This window comes from Oculina patagonica, chromosome 5 (assembly GCF_052425735.1).
Source record: "Oculina patagonica isolate OP01 chromosome 5, crgOcupat, whole genome shotgun sequence".
Lineage (NCBI taxonomy): Eukaryota > Metazoa > Cnidaria > Anthozoa > Scleractinia > Oculinidae > Oculina > Oculina patagonica.
The window spans coordinates 33310046-33325711 of record NC_135762.1 but is presented as its reverse complement, the minus strand read 5'-3'; the positions used below and the strand labels follow the sequence as shown (position 1 = coordinate 33325711).

General features: G+C 39.2%; 2 protein-coding genes across 2 annotated transcripts; one reads left to right on the top strand and one right to left on the bottom strand.

The window, feature by feature from the left end:
- Positions 1 to 220: 220 nt before the first annotated feature.
- Positions 221 to 12066, top strand: LOC144653760 (protein phosphatase methylesterase 1-like). The gene is made up of 16 exons (XM_078513860.1): positions 221 to 337; positions 408 to 507; positions 1149 to 1241; positions 2598 to 2655; positions 3951 to 4002; positions 4677 to 4745; positions 5143 to 5228; positions 5517 to 5607; positions 6649 to 6714; positions 7571 to 7724; positions 8644 to 8704; positions 8845 to 8910; positions 10569 to 10613; positions 10918 to 10982; positions 11379 to 11446; positions 11750 to 12066. Exons 1-16 carry the CDS (start codon positions 231 to 233, stop codon positions 11766 to 11768), a joined length of 1200 nt encoding a protein of 399 aa, XP_078369986.1. The 5' UTR covers positions 221 to 230; the 3' UTR covers positions 11769 to 12066.
- Positions 12067 to 12839: 773 nt separating this feature from the next.
- On the bottom strand, positions 12840 to 13609 carry LOC144653800 (uncharacterized). Its single transcript, XM_078513903.1, has one exon. The coding sequence runs from the start codon at positions 13504 to 13506 to the stop codon at positions 13090 to 13092; it is 417 nt and encodes a 138-aa protein (XP_078370029.1). The 5' UTR covers positions 13507 to 13609; the 3' UTR covers positions 12840 to 13089.
- Between the last annotated feature and the right edge of the window lie 2057 nt (positions 13610 to 15666).

Below are 15666 nucleotides of genomic sequence, written 5' to 3'. Positions count from 1 at the left end.
GGCAGTAAGAAGAAATCGGTAGGTGGGATTCCAGAGGCAGAGAGTGCGTTTCTGTGTTGATTCCATTTTAAAACACTCTTTAATATTTTCAATAAAACTGGAGAGTAGTTTTGTAGTATAAATTCTTTACTTTTTATTAAATAAATTATATGTAAGTCGAGAAATAAATGCTGCGTGACTGCCGCGTGACTGCTCGATCAAGCCGTGAAAAGTATGAGCCCGCGATAAACATGTACATTAGAAAAAAATCCAAGATGTCGGAACTTCAGAAAGAAGCGTTCAAAAACAAGTATGGCGGATTACCTTCTGTTCCGAGGCGACCAGGGAAAACTCACGGGTAAGAGTAGAGAGAGATTCGATTAATTGTGTCTTTGAGCCATTTGATGAAACGTTTCACTCACCAACAGAACTGCTGGAGGAAATATGCGGCGAAAACGAGATTACTCTCCTCTGTCATGGGAAGACTACTTTGAGAGTTCTAAAGATGTTTGTGTAAACGATAAAAATGTATCCTTTCTTTAATTATGAGCTTTTATTAGAACAAGAACGTTTTAATGGGGAAGCTGGGAATAATATTCAATGTAAACAGCTTTCCGGCACTCACAATTTTATACTTGCTCCTGGGCCGGGTACGGGCCATTCCAAAAAAAATTCACACCCCCCCCCCCCCCCCCGTTAACGAATTTTTCTTAAGAGGTCTAAAATTTGTCGGCACTTTTGATTCTTTCTGAGGGGGTAAGTAAAAATGAGCAAAAAGTCGTCTTTTTTCTGATGGGGTTAAGAAAAAATCGGGTTTTTCTGAGGGGGGCATCATGTCGGCACTTTGATCTTTTTTTCTTAGGGGGTAAATGTTGACTTACCTCGTCAACAGGGGGGGGGGTGTGGATATAAAATGGAATGGCCCTACGTGAACGTGCAAGTTTGGTTTAACATTTCATCGTCATCATCATTATCATCATGCCCAAGAACGCAACACAGTGACCCCGATCAGGGACCTCAAGTCTCAAGATGACCTCTATCTGTAGACTAAACCACTGACCTTAATGAGATAAACATTAGGTTTAATAAGATGAGAAGAGAAATGGAAGATTCCAAAATGTACATGATATTGAATATTTCCTTGACTTGCCACTGTCTTGCATGATTAGAAATTTAGAGTTTATCAGGCTGGAGACGCTGGACCGTTATTATTGTTACTTCATGGTGGAGGACATTCTGCTTTGTCTTGGTCTGTCTTTACAGTAAGTTAGAAATCATTGTGGTGATAGTTAAGGAAGCACCTGAAGCATTTGGTTTATAGTAACTTTGTATAAGTTTTATCCAAAGGTGTGTAAAGTGTTATTCTGAAAATAAAACAAATGTTTCTCCTTAAGCTATTGCATTTAATGCCCTCCTCCTCCCCCCTCCCCCTGTTAAGGACAGGTCTTTCATTCTTACCCCAAACCAAAGCCGTTGAAAATGTCTTCAGTTAGCTCCTAAAGAAATCCACTGGAAATGTCTTAAACTCCTAAAGAAATCCATTGGAAAATGTGCTAACCCCTCAAGAATAACACAAGAAAAGTGTTTTCCCTGAAGAATTCCAAGGGATTGCTGGGTTTTACCCTAAATAATTCCATTACTTTTCACTTATTCCTCCTGAAGAATTCCTGTATCTCCAATTCTTACTGGCCCTGAAGAAACCCACAGTTATTTTTTGTCCCTACAACTTTTGTAGCCCAATAAGCCCATTAGGCATCTCCGAGTCACTTCCAACACCCACAAGATGTCTGAGAGTGGAGTTTTAAAATTTTATACTGATTATTATGACATTACCTTACTATAGATTGCAACCCTGTGTAATACCTCCGATCAGTCAAACAAAGTGTAGAATCGGTTTCCGTAATCTATAGTCACTCAATCATAAGATTAAATAGCCTGTGTAGCAGGTGCCGGTGCAGATTTTTCGAGCGCATGTATAGGATGCGCGAAAGGTGGGGGACGGCCACGCGAGGAAAAAACTTGATTTTTTCCTCGCATGGTCTTCTCATGATCTCGCGCGCGCTCGGAAAACTACACAGGTGCCTGATTAAAGAATATTCCATCAGTAATGCTATCAGTGCGGATCTAGGGGAGGGGCTCACCTTATTTTCTGGCCAAATAGTGGCCTAAAGGACCGAGAAAAACTATTTTTGAGAGTGGGCCTCCTCCTTATTCCTTATTCCAGGGCCTCAATGATAGGGCCAACCATCAGTTTAGCTGATGGTCTGTATCTGCTACTGGATCTGTTACTTGTTATACACTTATTAACCACTGTTATAGTAAGACATACATAAAAAGTTATGGGATCAATTTAGGTTTCTGGGAAACTGCTCACCTACCCCTCCCCAAACCTAACATTTTGCCCAAAGCGATAAGTAAGGGTTAATGTTAGGTTTGGGGAGGGGGTAGGTGAGCAGTTTCCCAGAAACCTAAATTGATCCAAGTTATGTTACATATTTGCTTGGTAATTGCAGAAACCCTTACACCACTCTGCTTCCTTGAACACACATCAGTGGTGGCCAATTTATCCTGAGATCATTTCTATTTCTGCCAGTGATGCATTTTTGTTCTTGTTTCAGAAATCAATCACAGGAATATGTCACTGTCAAGTTCTGGCAATAGACCTTAGAGGACATGGTGAGTGCATGGGTTTCATTAAAGACACTTTTGGTAACACTAATTACCAAATATTAAGTATACCTTGGCTGTTTTCTTTTATATGAGAAAGAGACTTGTTTCATGATGTGCTCATATCCATCTGCAGGCCCGAGTTTTTCAAAGGGTGGATAACTTGAATATAACCTGTCCAGTGGCAGTGGATAGGCGTTGACAAAACAAACTGTGCTATCTAGTGGACAGCCCCAGTTGTTTAAAGGGTGTATAATGCTATCCACTGGATAAATCACTCTCTAGTGGATAGTGTAGTTTGTTTTGTCAACACTTATCCATAGGATAGCGATTTGTTAGGTGCAAAACATTATTGACCCTTTGAACAGCTGAGCTCTGGATGGATAGCGTTATCAGGATTGGAAACTAAAATTTCGGAGCACTCGCCATCTGGGCGAGTGACCTTTGAATTGCACTCGCCCAGGTCAGTTTTCACTCGCCCAGTCTCCTTTAGTAAAAAAAAAAGCCCCCCTCCCCCAACGAATTATAAAATGTTCACCGTGCGTGTCACCGTGGTGGTCGATCGCGATACAGACTGCAACCTATTTCTTTAATGAAAAAATATCCTAAAATAGATCCTAACTCCAAAATAAAAACACAAACACTTACTTCAAACGCATTTTTATTGATACCTATTCCCAAATTCCTGTAGTTTGCAATTTAAGTGTCGAAATTGTACAGTAAAAGCAGCGGGAAATGGCCGTCTTGCAGCGTTCGAGGCTCGGTGGACGAGTCAACGGTATTTATGACCAGAGGTATTACTTTGTACAACTACGTCCATCATGTAACAATCACCAAGCAGAAGCCATTTTTGACTGTTTACGAACGCGAACCAGCTTAGTTGTCATTGTTGGAGATTTCAAAATGTTGGTAGGCTATCGGCTTGTGAACAGTGTAGATTATTTTAAAGTGGAAGGTAAAAAGTTACGCTTATTTTGAATAATATATTCTGGATATGAAAATCGTACTCGCCAAACCGGGCGAGTGTTCTGTGATTTGTACTCGCCCGACAGTTTTCACACTCGCCTGGGCGAGCGGGCGAGCGCTAATTTCCAACCCTGGTTATCCATCCATGACCTGGGCCAGGTGGGGAAGATTAAAAGGCCAGGGCTAACTTGGGAAAGAAATTGAAAAAATGCCATAAAGATGTATGTGTTGCAGAAGCAGTATAGACGACCAACAGTTGTTTTGCTGCAATACACCTGTCTCTTACATGCATACATGTACAGTACTTGTTCCTTTGTAATTTGTTTTGTACACTATAGGAAACACAACCACAGAAGATGACTCAGATTTATCAGCTGATACTTTATCAAAGTAAGTTCTTTGTTATAAATTGCTTGGAACAGAGAGATTTTGTTATTAATTATTAATAATAAAATAATTGATAGCAATTTCCCTAAACACACATGAAGAGTTTCAACACCTTCAACCAAATTAAACTTAAATATCAGTTTGCAAATAGTTAAATGTTTACCATAATGAACCAGGTGGTGTGCGGCCTACGACTGCGGTGTGTTATTGTTACACATTTTCAAGATGGCGGTCTTCAACATTGTGAGGCGACGTTCGAAGGGCTAAATTGAAGTCATTTTTTGTTGCTGTTTCAAAGCTTATCGTGCCAAAGGAGTTCAATGGAAAGTCAAATCCTTCCTACATCTCCAGAAGACGCTAGTGATTGTAAACACCGTTTGTGGTATCGTATCTTGTTATAAGAGTAATAGCACGTAATTTCGTTTGACCGAACGTCTGCGAAGTACACTCCATGTCATTGTATATACATGTATGACACCGGGTCCTGATTCGAATGTCAACCTGGGCCACGACAACCTTGCTGAAAGAGGTAGAGGCCACAATGGTGGGAGGCAAGTGCTCTCACCATTGTCCCATCCCGGGCCCTGCTCCACATCAGGGAATCATTAGTACGGAATATCCATGTGGTAAAGAAAATGAAAAATTTAACCTTTTATTTTGTTATTTCTCACTTCTAGAGATGTTGGGGACATCATAAAAGAGATGTATGGAGATTCCCCACCATCTATACTAATGATTGGACACAGGTAATATGTGTAAATAAATTAATTACATTATAACAAACATTACATTATTGAGTTTTTGAATGTACACAGTTTTTTAAGATACAGGTTATTATATCAGTGGTAAATCCACAGCAGATGCCTTAGCGGAGTGGGAAAGGGGAGGGGGCAGGAGGCTTAGACACCTATCCTTTTGAGTCAGGTAGTTTCACAATCCAGAACACCACCTTTGATTTCAGGCCTTTCTTTTATGCATATTTAAGTTTGGATCACCACTATATATGACTTTCAGGAGGAACATTTTTCACTGTTCACTAGGTTCTTTTAAAGCTACTAATTAAAAATGTAGATTTGACTAACATGTACATCCTTTCTGTGAAAAGAAATTATGTTAACTACTGTTATATTTACCTTTTCTCAGCATGGGTGGGGCTATTGCAGTCCATGTAGGAGTACAGAGACTATTACCCTCCCTGGTTGGACTGGCAGTAATTGATGTAGTGGAAGGTAAAGCATCATTTACAATTATCATAAACGACTCTTTATCAGAAAAAAAAAAAACAAAAAGGACTATGTATGCATTAGTCTTGGTTTCTTAAGGTAAACATAAGTGTGGGAGAGAGTTTCAAATCTACAAATGTGTGGGCATCAGGTACTGTAAGAATGGCCTAAGACAGCATCGATAAAAGGAAATGAATCAGAAACTATTGGAATAGGGAATAGAATAGGGAAACACTAAAAGTGAGTAACTGGCTATAATTTTGCAATGAAGTTTAGCTTTGTATTGGTATTCAGGTACAGCAATGGAAGCTTTGTCTTCAATGCAGTCGTTTCTCAGGAGTAGACCATCTTCATTTAATTCACTAGAGGAAGGTATAGAATGGAGGTATGTACAGAGATGTATTGATACAGAAAGCTAGAATTGCAAGTCGACTCATGCAATGACTATAGCTAATTTGGAACCAGGCTTTTAGCCAGGATTTAAATAGTGGGAGTCCAAAATTTTTCTAAGGCCTGACTTTGTCCCCATAGGAGGGCCTAAGGAGTATACAACGTGTTTTTCTGCAGTTATGAGTGGAAAGGTATCTAAAGATTTCTAAATTTGCTAAAAAAAGCCTCTGTATACAGTTATTCATATTAATTTTCTCTGAAAAGTGGCCGTCCATAGGACTCCTGGACTCCCACCTGGCTAAAAGCCTGTTTGGAACCAACTGAATGCCAGCTGTGTCTGACACTCCTCAGGATATTTCTTGTGCAACACATGCTAGCAATACAATTGCATGAAACTTGGATGCTATAAAAGAAAATTTACCATGTAACATTTGTTAGTCAATGAACCCATGTTATTATATAAACTGCAGTGGTTTAGCGAGTGGTAGCAAATCGAGAAAAATGGTATTACACATGTGTTGATAAAAATGATATCCACACAATGATGTGTGATATCATTTTGACCAATCAGCTCGCAGAGGTGCCATGTTTTAATGCTCAATGAGCCAAAGTAAATCGATATTAAGTCGAAACATCTTCGGATCTTCCTTCAGCAATCTTCGGAAAACTTCGGAAATTTTCGGAAAATGTTCGGAATCATTCGTACAACCTTCGGGCAACATTTTGAAAATTTTCGGAAATCTTCGGAAAATGGTCGGAATTCTTCGGAAAATCGTAAAAAACATCGTTATTAGTAGGTTTATATAATAAACAGAATAATACATGGTTGCTTGGATATATGAAATTTATCTTCTCGTGTTCAAAACTGATATCTCACTCGTTCGCTGCGCTCACTCGTGAGCTATCGATTTGAACACTCGAAGATAAATTTCATATCTCCACGCAACCATGTATTATCCTCTATATCTGTTATTTTTTAACTATTTGAAATAAGTTCGCCAAAATTTGATTTATTCCTGTGTTGTCTTAACTTCAGTATTCGCAGTGGTCAAGTACATAATGTGGAGTCAGCAAGAATATCCATGGTTGGACAGTTAGTTAGGTAACTCTCGATACCAATTTGTGCTTCTGACTCTTTTTGTGAACTAAAGGGTGATAACACTCTCCTGTGGATAAATCTCCACCCAGTCGATAACTGAAAGTGTTAACAAAACAAACAATGCTATCCACTGGACAGAGATTCGTTTGGTGAGAAGCATCTACAGTGTATTTATCTTTTATTTGAACAACTGGGTGGTGTAAAGTGGTGCGAGCTGGCACTGTGAGTAACATGTCCTGATCTCAAAAATGCTACACAACGACGCAGCCAGTGCTTGAACCCAGATCAATGGTCCAACGTGCTAAGTGTAAGCTTATCACCATGATAGAAAAAAATGAAAACTTCTGTTACTAAATAAAAAAATCAGTTAACAAGTCAATAGCCTTAACCTACGTTATAACACTCTGAAAGCTTTTATATGCTCTAAGCTTCTATGTACACAAGTTATAATATAAAAGATTGAGGTGAATTATTTACAAAACATATAACTTTTTACATACCCTTGCCCATAAAACCCAATTTTCGTTTAAATCATTATTATTTCATATAAAAATTCTATTCACATTATTCTCTCTTCATATATAATAAATTATCATAATAATTGAATAATAAAATTCCAGTTAAAAAAAAATGAATATCAAAATCTAAAGTCCTGCAAGTTCTCTTTCAATGTCAAAGTCCAGCTCATTGATGTCGAGATTTCTACTACGCAGTGTGAATTGATGCGAACAACTCCATTTATCCAAGGGATATAACCTGGAAAAGAACGTTTGTTGAGCTTTAAGTCTGCAAACACCTTATGAAGGTGGTTAATACACATCATGATCAGTGTCATTATTTTTTTCTTAAAAAAATGTAGCAACAAAGGTGACACTCAAACAGACAGAAAGTCGTCTGCTTCTCCTTCCCCATCACACTCGTGTGATACAATAAGTGAAGAATCAGAAGAGACAACAACAACCAACACAAGTGCAGCGATAGTAGATGGAGAAATTCATGATATTCAGCAGGAGGTAAGCACAGCCACTCTTCTTGCTAAATCATCTACAAATCCATGGAAACAATTTCTAAACAGAGGCAGTCAAGTTTTCTCAACACCTCCAGAATTACCTTGTCTGGCATTTTACTGAAGGCACAAACAATATAATGAGGGTCTATTATAGGGGGTCGTACATTCCGCAAACCGCCATATTTACTTGCTAGACCGCAAAAAGCTTTCGTTTTCTCCTAAAGACCGAAACCACCATAATTTCTTGACCGGAAACCGCCAGATAAAAAGGAATGTACCGCAAACCGACACTAACAATTGGCTTATACTGCCAAACCACCAGAAACCAGACTAATTTTGTAGCGTTAGATTATGTTATTTGAACACCCGGGGGGGGGGGGGTACTCCCCTATATAAGGTATATAGGTATGTGCCGCCCCAAAGGGTATGGTTTTTGAGCCGTTTTGGTCTGAAAACGGGTATAGATTTTGAAAATTTTGGTCTGAAATTGGGTATTGTTATCTGGGGAACGTTCACGAAAGCTCATAAACTTATTTTTCTTCCCAGCAACCGGAGCGAGTAACTGGTGAGAGACAAAGAGAAATAGATAAAATATATCATTTCAGCTAAATTTTACCTATTCATCCTTTTTACGTTGACTTCCGTTCAGCGTTCATTTCAAGGTCAGGTCTGAAAACGGGTATGGATTTTTGAGGCCAGGTCTGAAAACGGGTGTGGAAAATAACATTTTTTGGTCTGAAATTGGGTCTGGATTTGGAGATGCGGGCGGCACACCCCCACCAAAAATTCCAAGGAGTACCCCCCCCCCCCCCCCCCCGGGTTTGAACAATGCATGGAAACTTTTGGGCTGCCATTTCTAGATACTAGTACAAAATAGCTCACTAGAGTTCTCTTAGAAAGATTACATTGATTTTGTCTTAAAGGAAGACAAAGAGAGATTCACATGGAGGATTGACTTGTCCAAAACAGATCAATTCTGGCAAGGTTCGTGATTCGTAAAGTTTAGATTTATGCATATATCTGTTTCTTATTAGAGTGTGTTCTCTACATCATACAGCACAACGCGTGTGCTTCATTCGTGGCGTGTAAAAATATTGAACTTATATTATTTTATTACTTTGTAGGGTGGTTTAAAGATTTGTCTACTTTGTTCCTGTCTTGCCCTGTTCCGAAACTTCTCATCCTTGCAGGTAAAATAGTTTGGGAAGGAGCCTTTTAATAGACCATACAGCCGAGCGCCTATACTCTTTTTATTTTATAAGAATCTAGTTTATTGCGTTCGACGAAGGAGAGCACAAGCCTAATTTTGTTTTTGCGTCCTGTGTCTTTTGTCAGTTTTGAGTTGGTATGCCTGTGTACTGTTATGCGGAATGAATCGAGCCTTAATGCGCGCGCAGATGTATGGACGCCAGATTGGCCGCCCTGATTGATTTTTGCAGGGGCAATTCTCAGCCGGGAAACTGGTAGCCACAGATGGCCTCGATTTCATGTAAAACAAGATGGCGTCCCAAACGCAGCTTAGAAACATTATTTTGCTTGAAAAAAAGGGTTAAAACGTGTTGTCAAAATTGTAATTTTGCCAAAGATGTCATGGAGAACATTAGAAGGTTATCATCCAAGGTAGCAGAGTTGTCTTCAGCCACCGAACGTCATAAAAAGAGTGGAAATCGAGTAAGTCGATGCGTAGTTTCGTACGGAGTTCGTTCGTAGGTAAACCAGCGTATTTTCCTGCAATTATTATATGTTGCACAAAACTACAAATTGTTAGAATTAAATGCATCGAGAGTGGGTATAATACGGATCGAAATTGTTTTATCATTTCTTTGAATTTGTGATATATCGTTATTGACGAGGAAATCGTTGTGTGAATGTATTATGCGTGTAGTGGATCACTGTGTGAATTATGTCTGTGGAATTTTAAATCGAAGTAAAACTATTTCCAGAAGTTTGTGGAAAACGATAGTGCCAAACGATAACAGGTTAAGTGAAATAAATAATTATTTTTGTGTACATAATATTTCATTCATTCTATGTTCTTTTGGCTCGTCACACAATCTTTCTCACACTTATTCTCCTCGCGTTTGGTTCGGTACTGAAGCATAGTAACTAACTTTGACATAAGGCATACTACAAGTAGGCCTACCATGTCGGTTTTTTTGCCACTGCCTGCTTACCTTGGGTCTATTTTACCTATAGGTCGAACGCACTCCCCTGATCTCTGATTACTACTAGTAAGAATATCTAGTTTATAAGAATATTTCAAGAATAAACCCGAGGCTGGGATTTTGAAAAGAATATAGTTTTTAGTTGAAAAAAAATTCAGGTAAATACCGTATTTTCATTTCCGTCACTTTATCTCTGTGAGGAATGCTTTGTTTAAAGCCAAAACGGCCAGGCTGCAACGAAAGCAATGGTACATGCGCACAATGTAACGCGACACCAAACACTTGTAATTGATTACCCAATACTTGCTAAAACGGAAATGTCAAACGGTATTAATTTTTCTAAGAATGTTTACTAAGAATATTTTCAGCCTAAAATCGGCAGAAAAATAAGAATATTCAGCCTGGGTCGGAAAAACTGTATTTTTAAAAAAAAGAGTGTATTAAGCGGCAACCTATAAGGAAGCCACCACCTTTTGAGCGGCCAGTTAAATCAAAGTCCCAGAATAATTGTCACCGAACGATAATACCGACATCGACGACAGCAAAAACAGTAAACGTTCTCGTTTAAACGTCCTCGCTCGTCACATTGCATAGATCTGTTAACCTCTTGCCATTTTAGTATACTGGCTAGGTTTTATCACGCCAAAGACGCCAGTTACAATTTAAACATTTTTTTCTTCCAGGAGTTGATCGTCTGGACAGAGAGTTGACCATTGGCCAAATGCAAGGTAGGTAGTTATAGCCCAAATCACGGGCGAGTTTGGAGGACTGGGAGGAGGGGAGGGGGGAATTTTTCCTTGGATTTGTCTTTTCAAACAAATGCAACTAAAGAGAGTTTAAACGAGAGGCATTGTGCAATCAGTGTTGTGTTGTGGGTATGGACGAGGTTGCGCTCTCGCCAACCCCCCCCCCCCCCCTTAGAATTTTCTGGATCAGCCGCTGCAGATAACGGCTGCGAAGGAATCAAAGTGCTTTGCAACGCTCTTGTTTTTAATTTGATGATAAAACGACCTTTTTCTTGTTCATTTGAAGGTAAATTCCAGATGCAAGTGCTACCCCGATGTGGACACTGTGTTCATGAGGACGCACCGGACAAAGTAAGTAAAGCTACACCTTTCGGTAGGCACCCTGATACCCTATCTCGTATCTCCCCCCCCCCCCCCCCGCCTTCTCGGGGCGCCACCCCGACGTTCCTTTGAGAAGAAGCATTTAGCTCTTCGGAGCCAATTGCCTCCATGAAGAATGCTTACGTTGTTTTTGTAGCCGAGTTTAACCAAGAGACTTATAGAGTTTTGCTGTTACAAAAGTTAACATGTATATCTTTCTTGATGTAAATCTCGGCTAGTAAATTTGACTGAGCCTGCGATTTTCCTCAGAGTATATAGTCGTCTAAGTAACGTGACGAAAATTTGACAACTGTCTTAATACTCTCGAGTTTTCGCGGGTGTTACATTTGTTAAGTCAGAACTGACCGTTGTTCCTCTTGGCCGCAGGTTGCAGAAGTCGTGGTGACATTTCTAATTCGTCCTAAATTGGCAACGGCAAAGGCTAACTTCCAAAGGTAAGCATTGCAGCCATTGCTTAACTCCCCTTCCCTCTCCTCGCCTCAGTTTTTGCGCTATCTTTTTTGGCGCGCTTTCCCCTTTTCGTAAATGACCCTTTCGCGGTAAAATCCGCCATTGATATCGAAAATGGCTTTCGATCGTTAAATTGAATTTAAGATCATTTGCCAAAAATTCTCAGAAATTCCATTTAACCTTAAACCGTTTTCCGTATGGTCAAGTGATATTTTTATACACAAACTTGGGAAAATCAATGTTTGAATTGTCCTGACACAGTTTCGTTGTTGTTGTTCTCTCAACAGGCCGATGCCAGCCTGTTAACAGTTGATTGGATTTTCTCCATTGTGAAGAAAACAAGTAAAAGACGAGCAAAGCAACTTTTGTAAATTTCAAGCAAGTGTAAATAAACATTTCAGTCTATTCTCAGTTTGGGCAGATTGTCTGTATATTGGATTGGATACAGTTCAAAGACAAAAGCAGCGGACATTTTACCTCAAAGGATGCGTTTGTTTTGTAATCGTTATTTATCGTCTTTTTGCTGCTATTTAATTGACAGAGTGGTCTCCTGAGAGTGTTATGGGCAGTTTTTATCCGTTTCAATAAATGTACACATAATCGACCTGTTTTCATTGATAATTTTACAATATTAAAACTGTAATAACTTCACACTTGAAGAGAATTTGTCACAAGTTGGCATTTTGTCGATAACCCAAGGTCTCTTGGCCAGGATTGTAGGCAAGTCTCCGCTCTTGCACTTGAACAGTTAAATGACCGCCCACTTACAGCCGTGGGATATTTAATAGCCCAATTTCGATATATTAAAATTCAGCCTAAAACAATAGACATCACTACGAGGCTCCGGGGAATAAACCCCACAAACTCTATAGTTTGGTCCCCGGAGCCTCGTCCTAAGGTCTATTGTTTTAGGCTGAATTTTAATATATCGAAATTGGTCTATTAGGTAACTGCATCAAGGGAGATAAACTTGAAAACAATCTGAAAAAAAACACTGTACTTAAGCTTGGACGCCCCTGGTTTTAAGCGTATGTGACAGTTTCCTTCATCCAAGCTGACAAAAAATACGCCCGCAATGCATACAAATAGTCACAATCAAAACAAAGAAAAAATGATAGCACGCGTTCACAGTTAGCATGCTAAACCAAACTTTTTACATGTATTGACATTTCCTTGAATATTTATTTGGTTTCACACGTCGACTGACTTAAATTGTGGGAACAAGGCCATAGGATGATTCTTACCCAGCCCCCTGCTTCCATTTTTATGTCAAATCCTTATTTTTTCCTTGCAATTGTATCACACATTTAAGCTAAACTAATGTATTTTATTTGATTGGGTAAACGCTGTTAGAATATAAAGAAATGAGCGCGCGTCTTCCCAGTGTTGAAGTATTCATAACGAAATCGTTTAATGTGTAAAATCATCATATATCTACACAATTCGACTTTATATAATATAAATTTGAAAGTGATCAATTCGGCAAGCTGACACAACTGACAAGCAGTTACAAGAATATACCGAATAAATAAGTTATTATTAATAAGCTTTCTGTCTCAAGATGTTACACAAGCCTGTTAAACAGACATTCAAACAATGTATAAATTGTCATATTGATACCACAACATCAGGCTCGATTTTCCACCACACGGTCAGTCTTTCCGCCGTTCACCGCACTGTGGCCATCGTTGTTGTTCTCGTGTTTAGCATTGTACAGCTCCGTCGCACCGTAGCTCAACAATTCCTTTTCCTCCATTTCAGCGAAAGGCTCGACTTCCTCCGCGCTCATGCGACGCCATCTTCTTCCCTCCCATAATTGGACTATCTTCGCTTTCTTGTTGGTCAAGGCATGGCGTGATTCGCGCTGTAAATCCTGGAAGAAACTCTTAAGCCTTTTGGCAGAGCTTGGACTCTTTTGAGGGGACGTGTCTTCTGGCGTTGAAAGACCATCTTGTTCTGGAGTTGGGCTTGTTCTTGGCGAGAAGAATTCGTGTGGCGTTGAACTCTTGGGCGTTTTCTGGCCATTTCTCGAAGAGGTTTCCATTGCTCTGCTTTTGAAGGACGCTATTTGACTAACAGTGTCTTCTCTTCCTCAAAATGCTGGTCGATTTTCAGCCTGAAAACTCATGAACGGTGTTCAGATGAGAAGTAACGAAAACAACTTGTGAAGCTTTTAAACAAAGCTGTTCGTACATCTGCGAGTCACAAGACCACAAAAAGCCTTGTTATAATTCAAAGTTTCTTCACACTTTCAAACATTCCAGCACATGGTCGCCTTTTCCTGTGTTTGTTGAAGTTATTTCCTGCACGGATTTCCAGTTTTAATGACTCTTATTTGATCTGATTATAAAGATTTCCGTGCAGTATGCGCCACAATGCTTCAATCAAAAGGCCCACATGTGAATTGTACCGAAAACAAAACAGATGATTATGACATCGATCAGTTTCCATACTCACCTGTTATTGCAAATTTGTATTTAATTTTAGATGTTTTTTTTGTACCTCTCGTTACCTCTGGCCACAACGATCTTCTTTTACACTCTAATATTGTTGTGAATACCATAGTTTTTTTTGGTTGTAGGTACTGGCCCTAATACCTTCATTTCAACCCGGGTTTCAAAGAGCTTCTTTTATTTCTTTTTCCCAGGCCGAGCGAGTTAGTAGTAATTATAAGTGAACGCGCGAAATACAGGCTACTAATGGGAAAACGTTTAGTATCTTCTTTTGGTAGCCGAAGCACATACGAAAAAAGTCGCAGTTGAATTAATCGAATTCAATTTTCAATTTAAGAAATAAAACCTCTATGCATGTAAGCACCGTGATGAAGGTTATAGTCGCGCTCCCGAAATAGTGAATTCGAAGATTGAACCCGAATCGCAGGCGAGGGTTCTGTCAGCCATTCGAGGGAGCGAAATGACATGCTATGATACTTATGATCTTAATCAGGGTATAAAGATATACTAGAAACGGTTTTATTCCTTTTATGAGATTGCTACGGGACAAAACTGCAAAGTTGTGACGTCGGTTACGACAAGTTGAATCGAAGTTGTACATGTTTTACTCCCGCTGTAACCGCGCACAGAAACTTGGAAACTGGTACTGCTACCCGAAACGTCATATTTGTGTACTCTGATAAAGAATAGCCTTTACAAACCCCTTTTACTGTACGTGTGAATGATATCTACCGACGATGTATCTAATGAATTTAAGTCGGTTAGACATCAAAATTTATTTCGAAGCTCCCATTCTATTTGAATTCATTTTTGACACGACTTTAGACAACTGTGCGGAAGATGTGGATGTTCTCAGCTGCCACGAGTGGACTGTGCTGCTTATGCCATGTATACGTAAGCTGGGAATTTTGAAAGCATAAGGCAGGGCATGCTTTAAAAAAGGTATTTAGAATTCCTCGTCTTAATATTATTTGACGTGCAAAATAAAAGCACACCATTTCTAGTCAAAGTACCGTATTTAATGGAATAAGCGCGCCCCCGAATAAGCGCCGCAGTCCCGATGCGGCACTTATTCGAGGAATTTCGTTTAACTAAAAATAGCACAAAAAAAGCTTAAACACATTTTTTTTTTCAATCCAAAGCGATGTATTGTAGTTCAAAGTGATTGTTTTACTGCTCGCCCATTAGACTTATATCCAACATTCTTACAATACGTACTTCAAGAGAAACATAAGCTACCTTATTATAGGAAATTAACGCTTGTGTTAATTAAGGTATTTGAAATTAACGCGACTTAAATTAACGCGAATTGAAGGAAAAATTACTTCTCAAAAAAGGAAATTAACGCGAAAGAGGGGGTAACATTTCAAAATGAAGGGAATTAACGGGACGTACACAACAGGAACAAGTTTATTTCAACACTTGTAGGCGTGTAATCTTAAACGAAAACAATGTTCGTGGTACTTTTCCCACTTTAAGCGTTCTTCACAGTATCATTGATAGCGGCAGATAAAATTATCAGTTTTTCCTTGGAGTCAAGAACATCTGGACTGTAACGAAAAATTGGGGCCAAAATAATGGAAATTAACGTCATGGAAATTAGAACGCTCCACTTAATTAACGGCGCGGAAATTAACGTTAACAAAAATTAACGCGACTTAAATTAACGCGAAAGTTTTAAATTCGCGTTTATTTCCTATAATAAGCTATTTCCTCTTGGAACTTCTGTAAATTTGTTGTGAAGCTCGCAG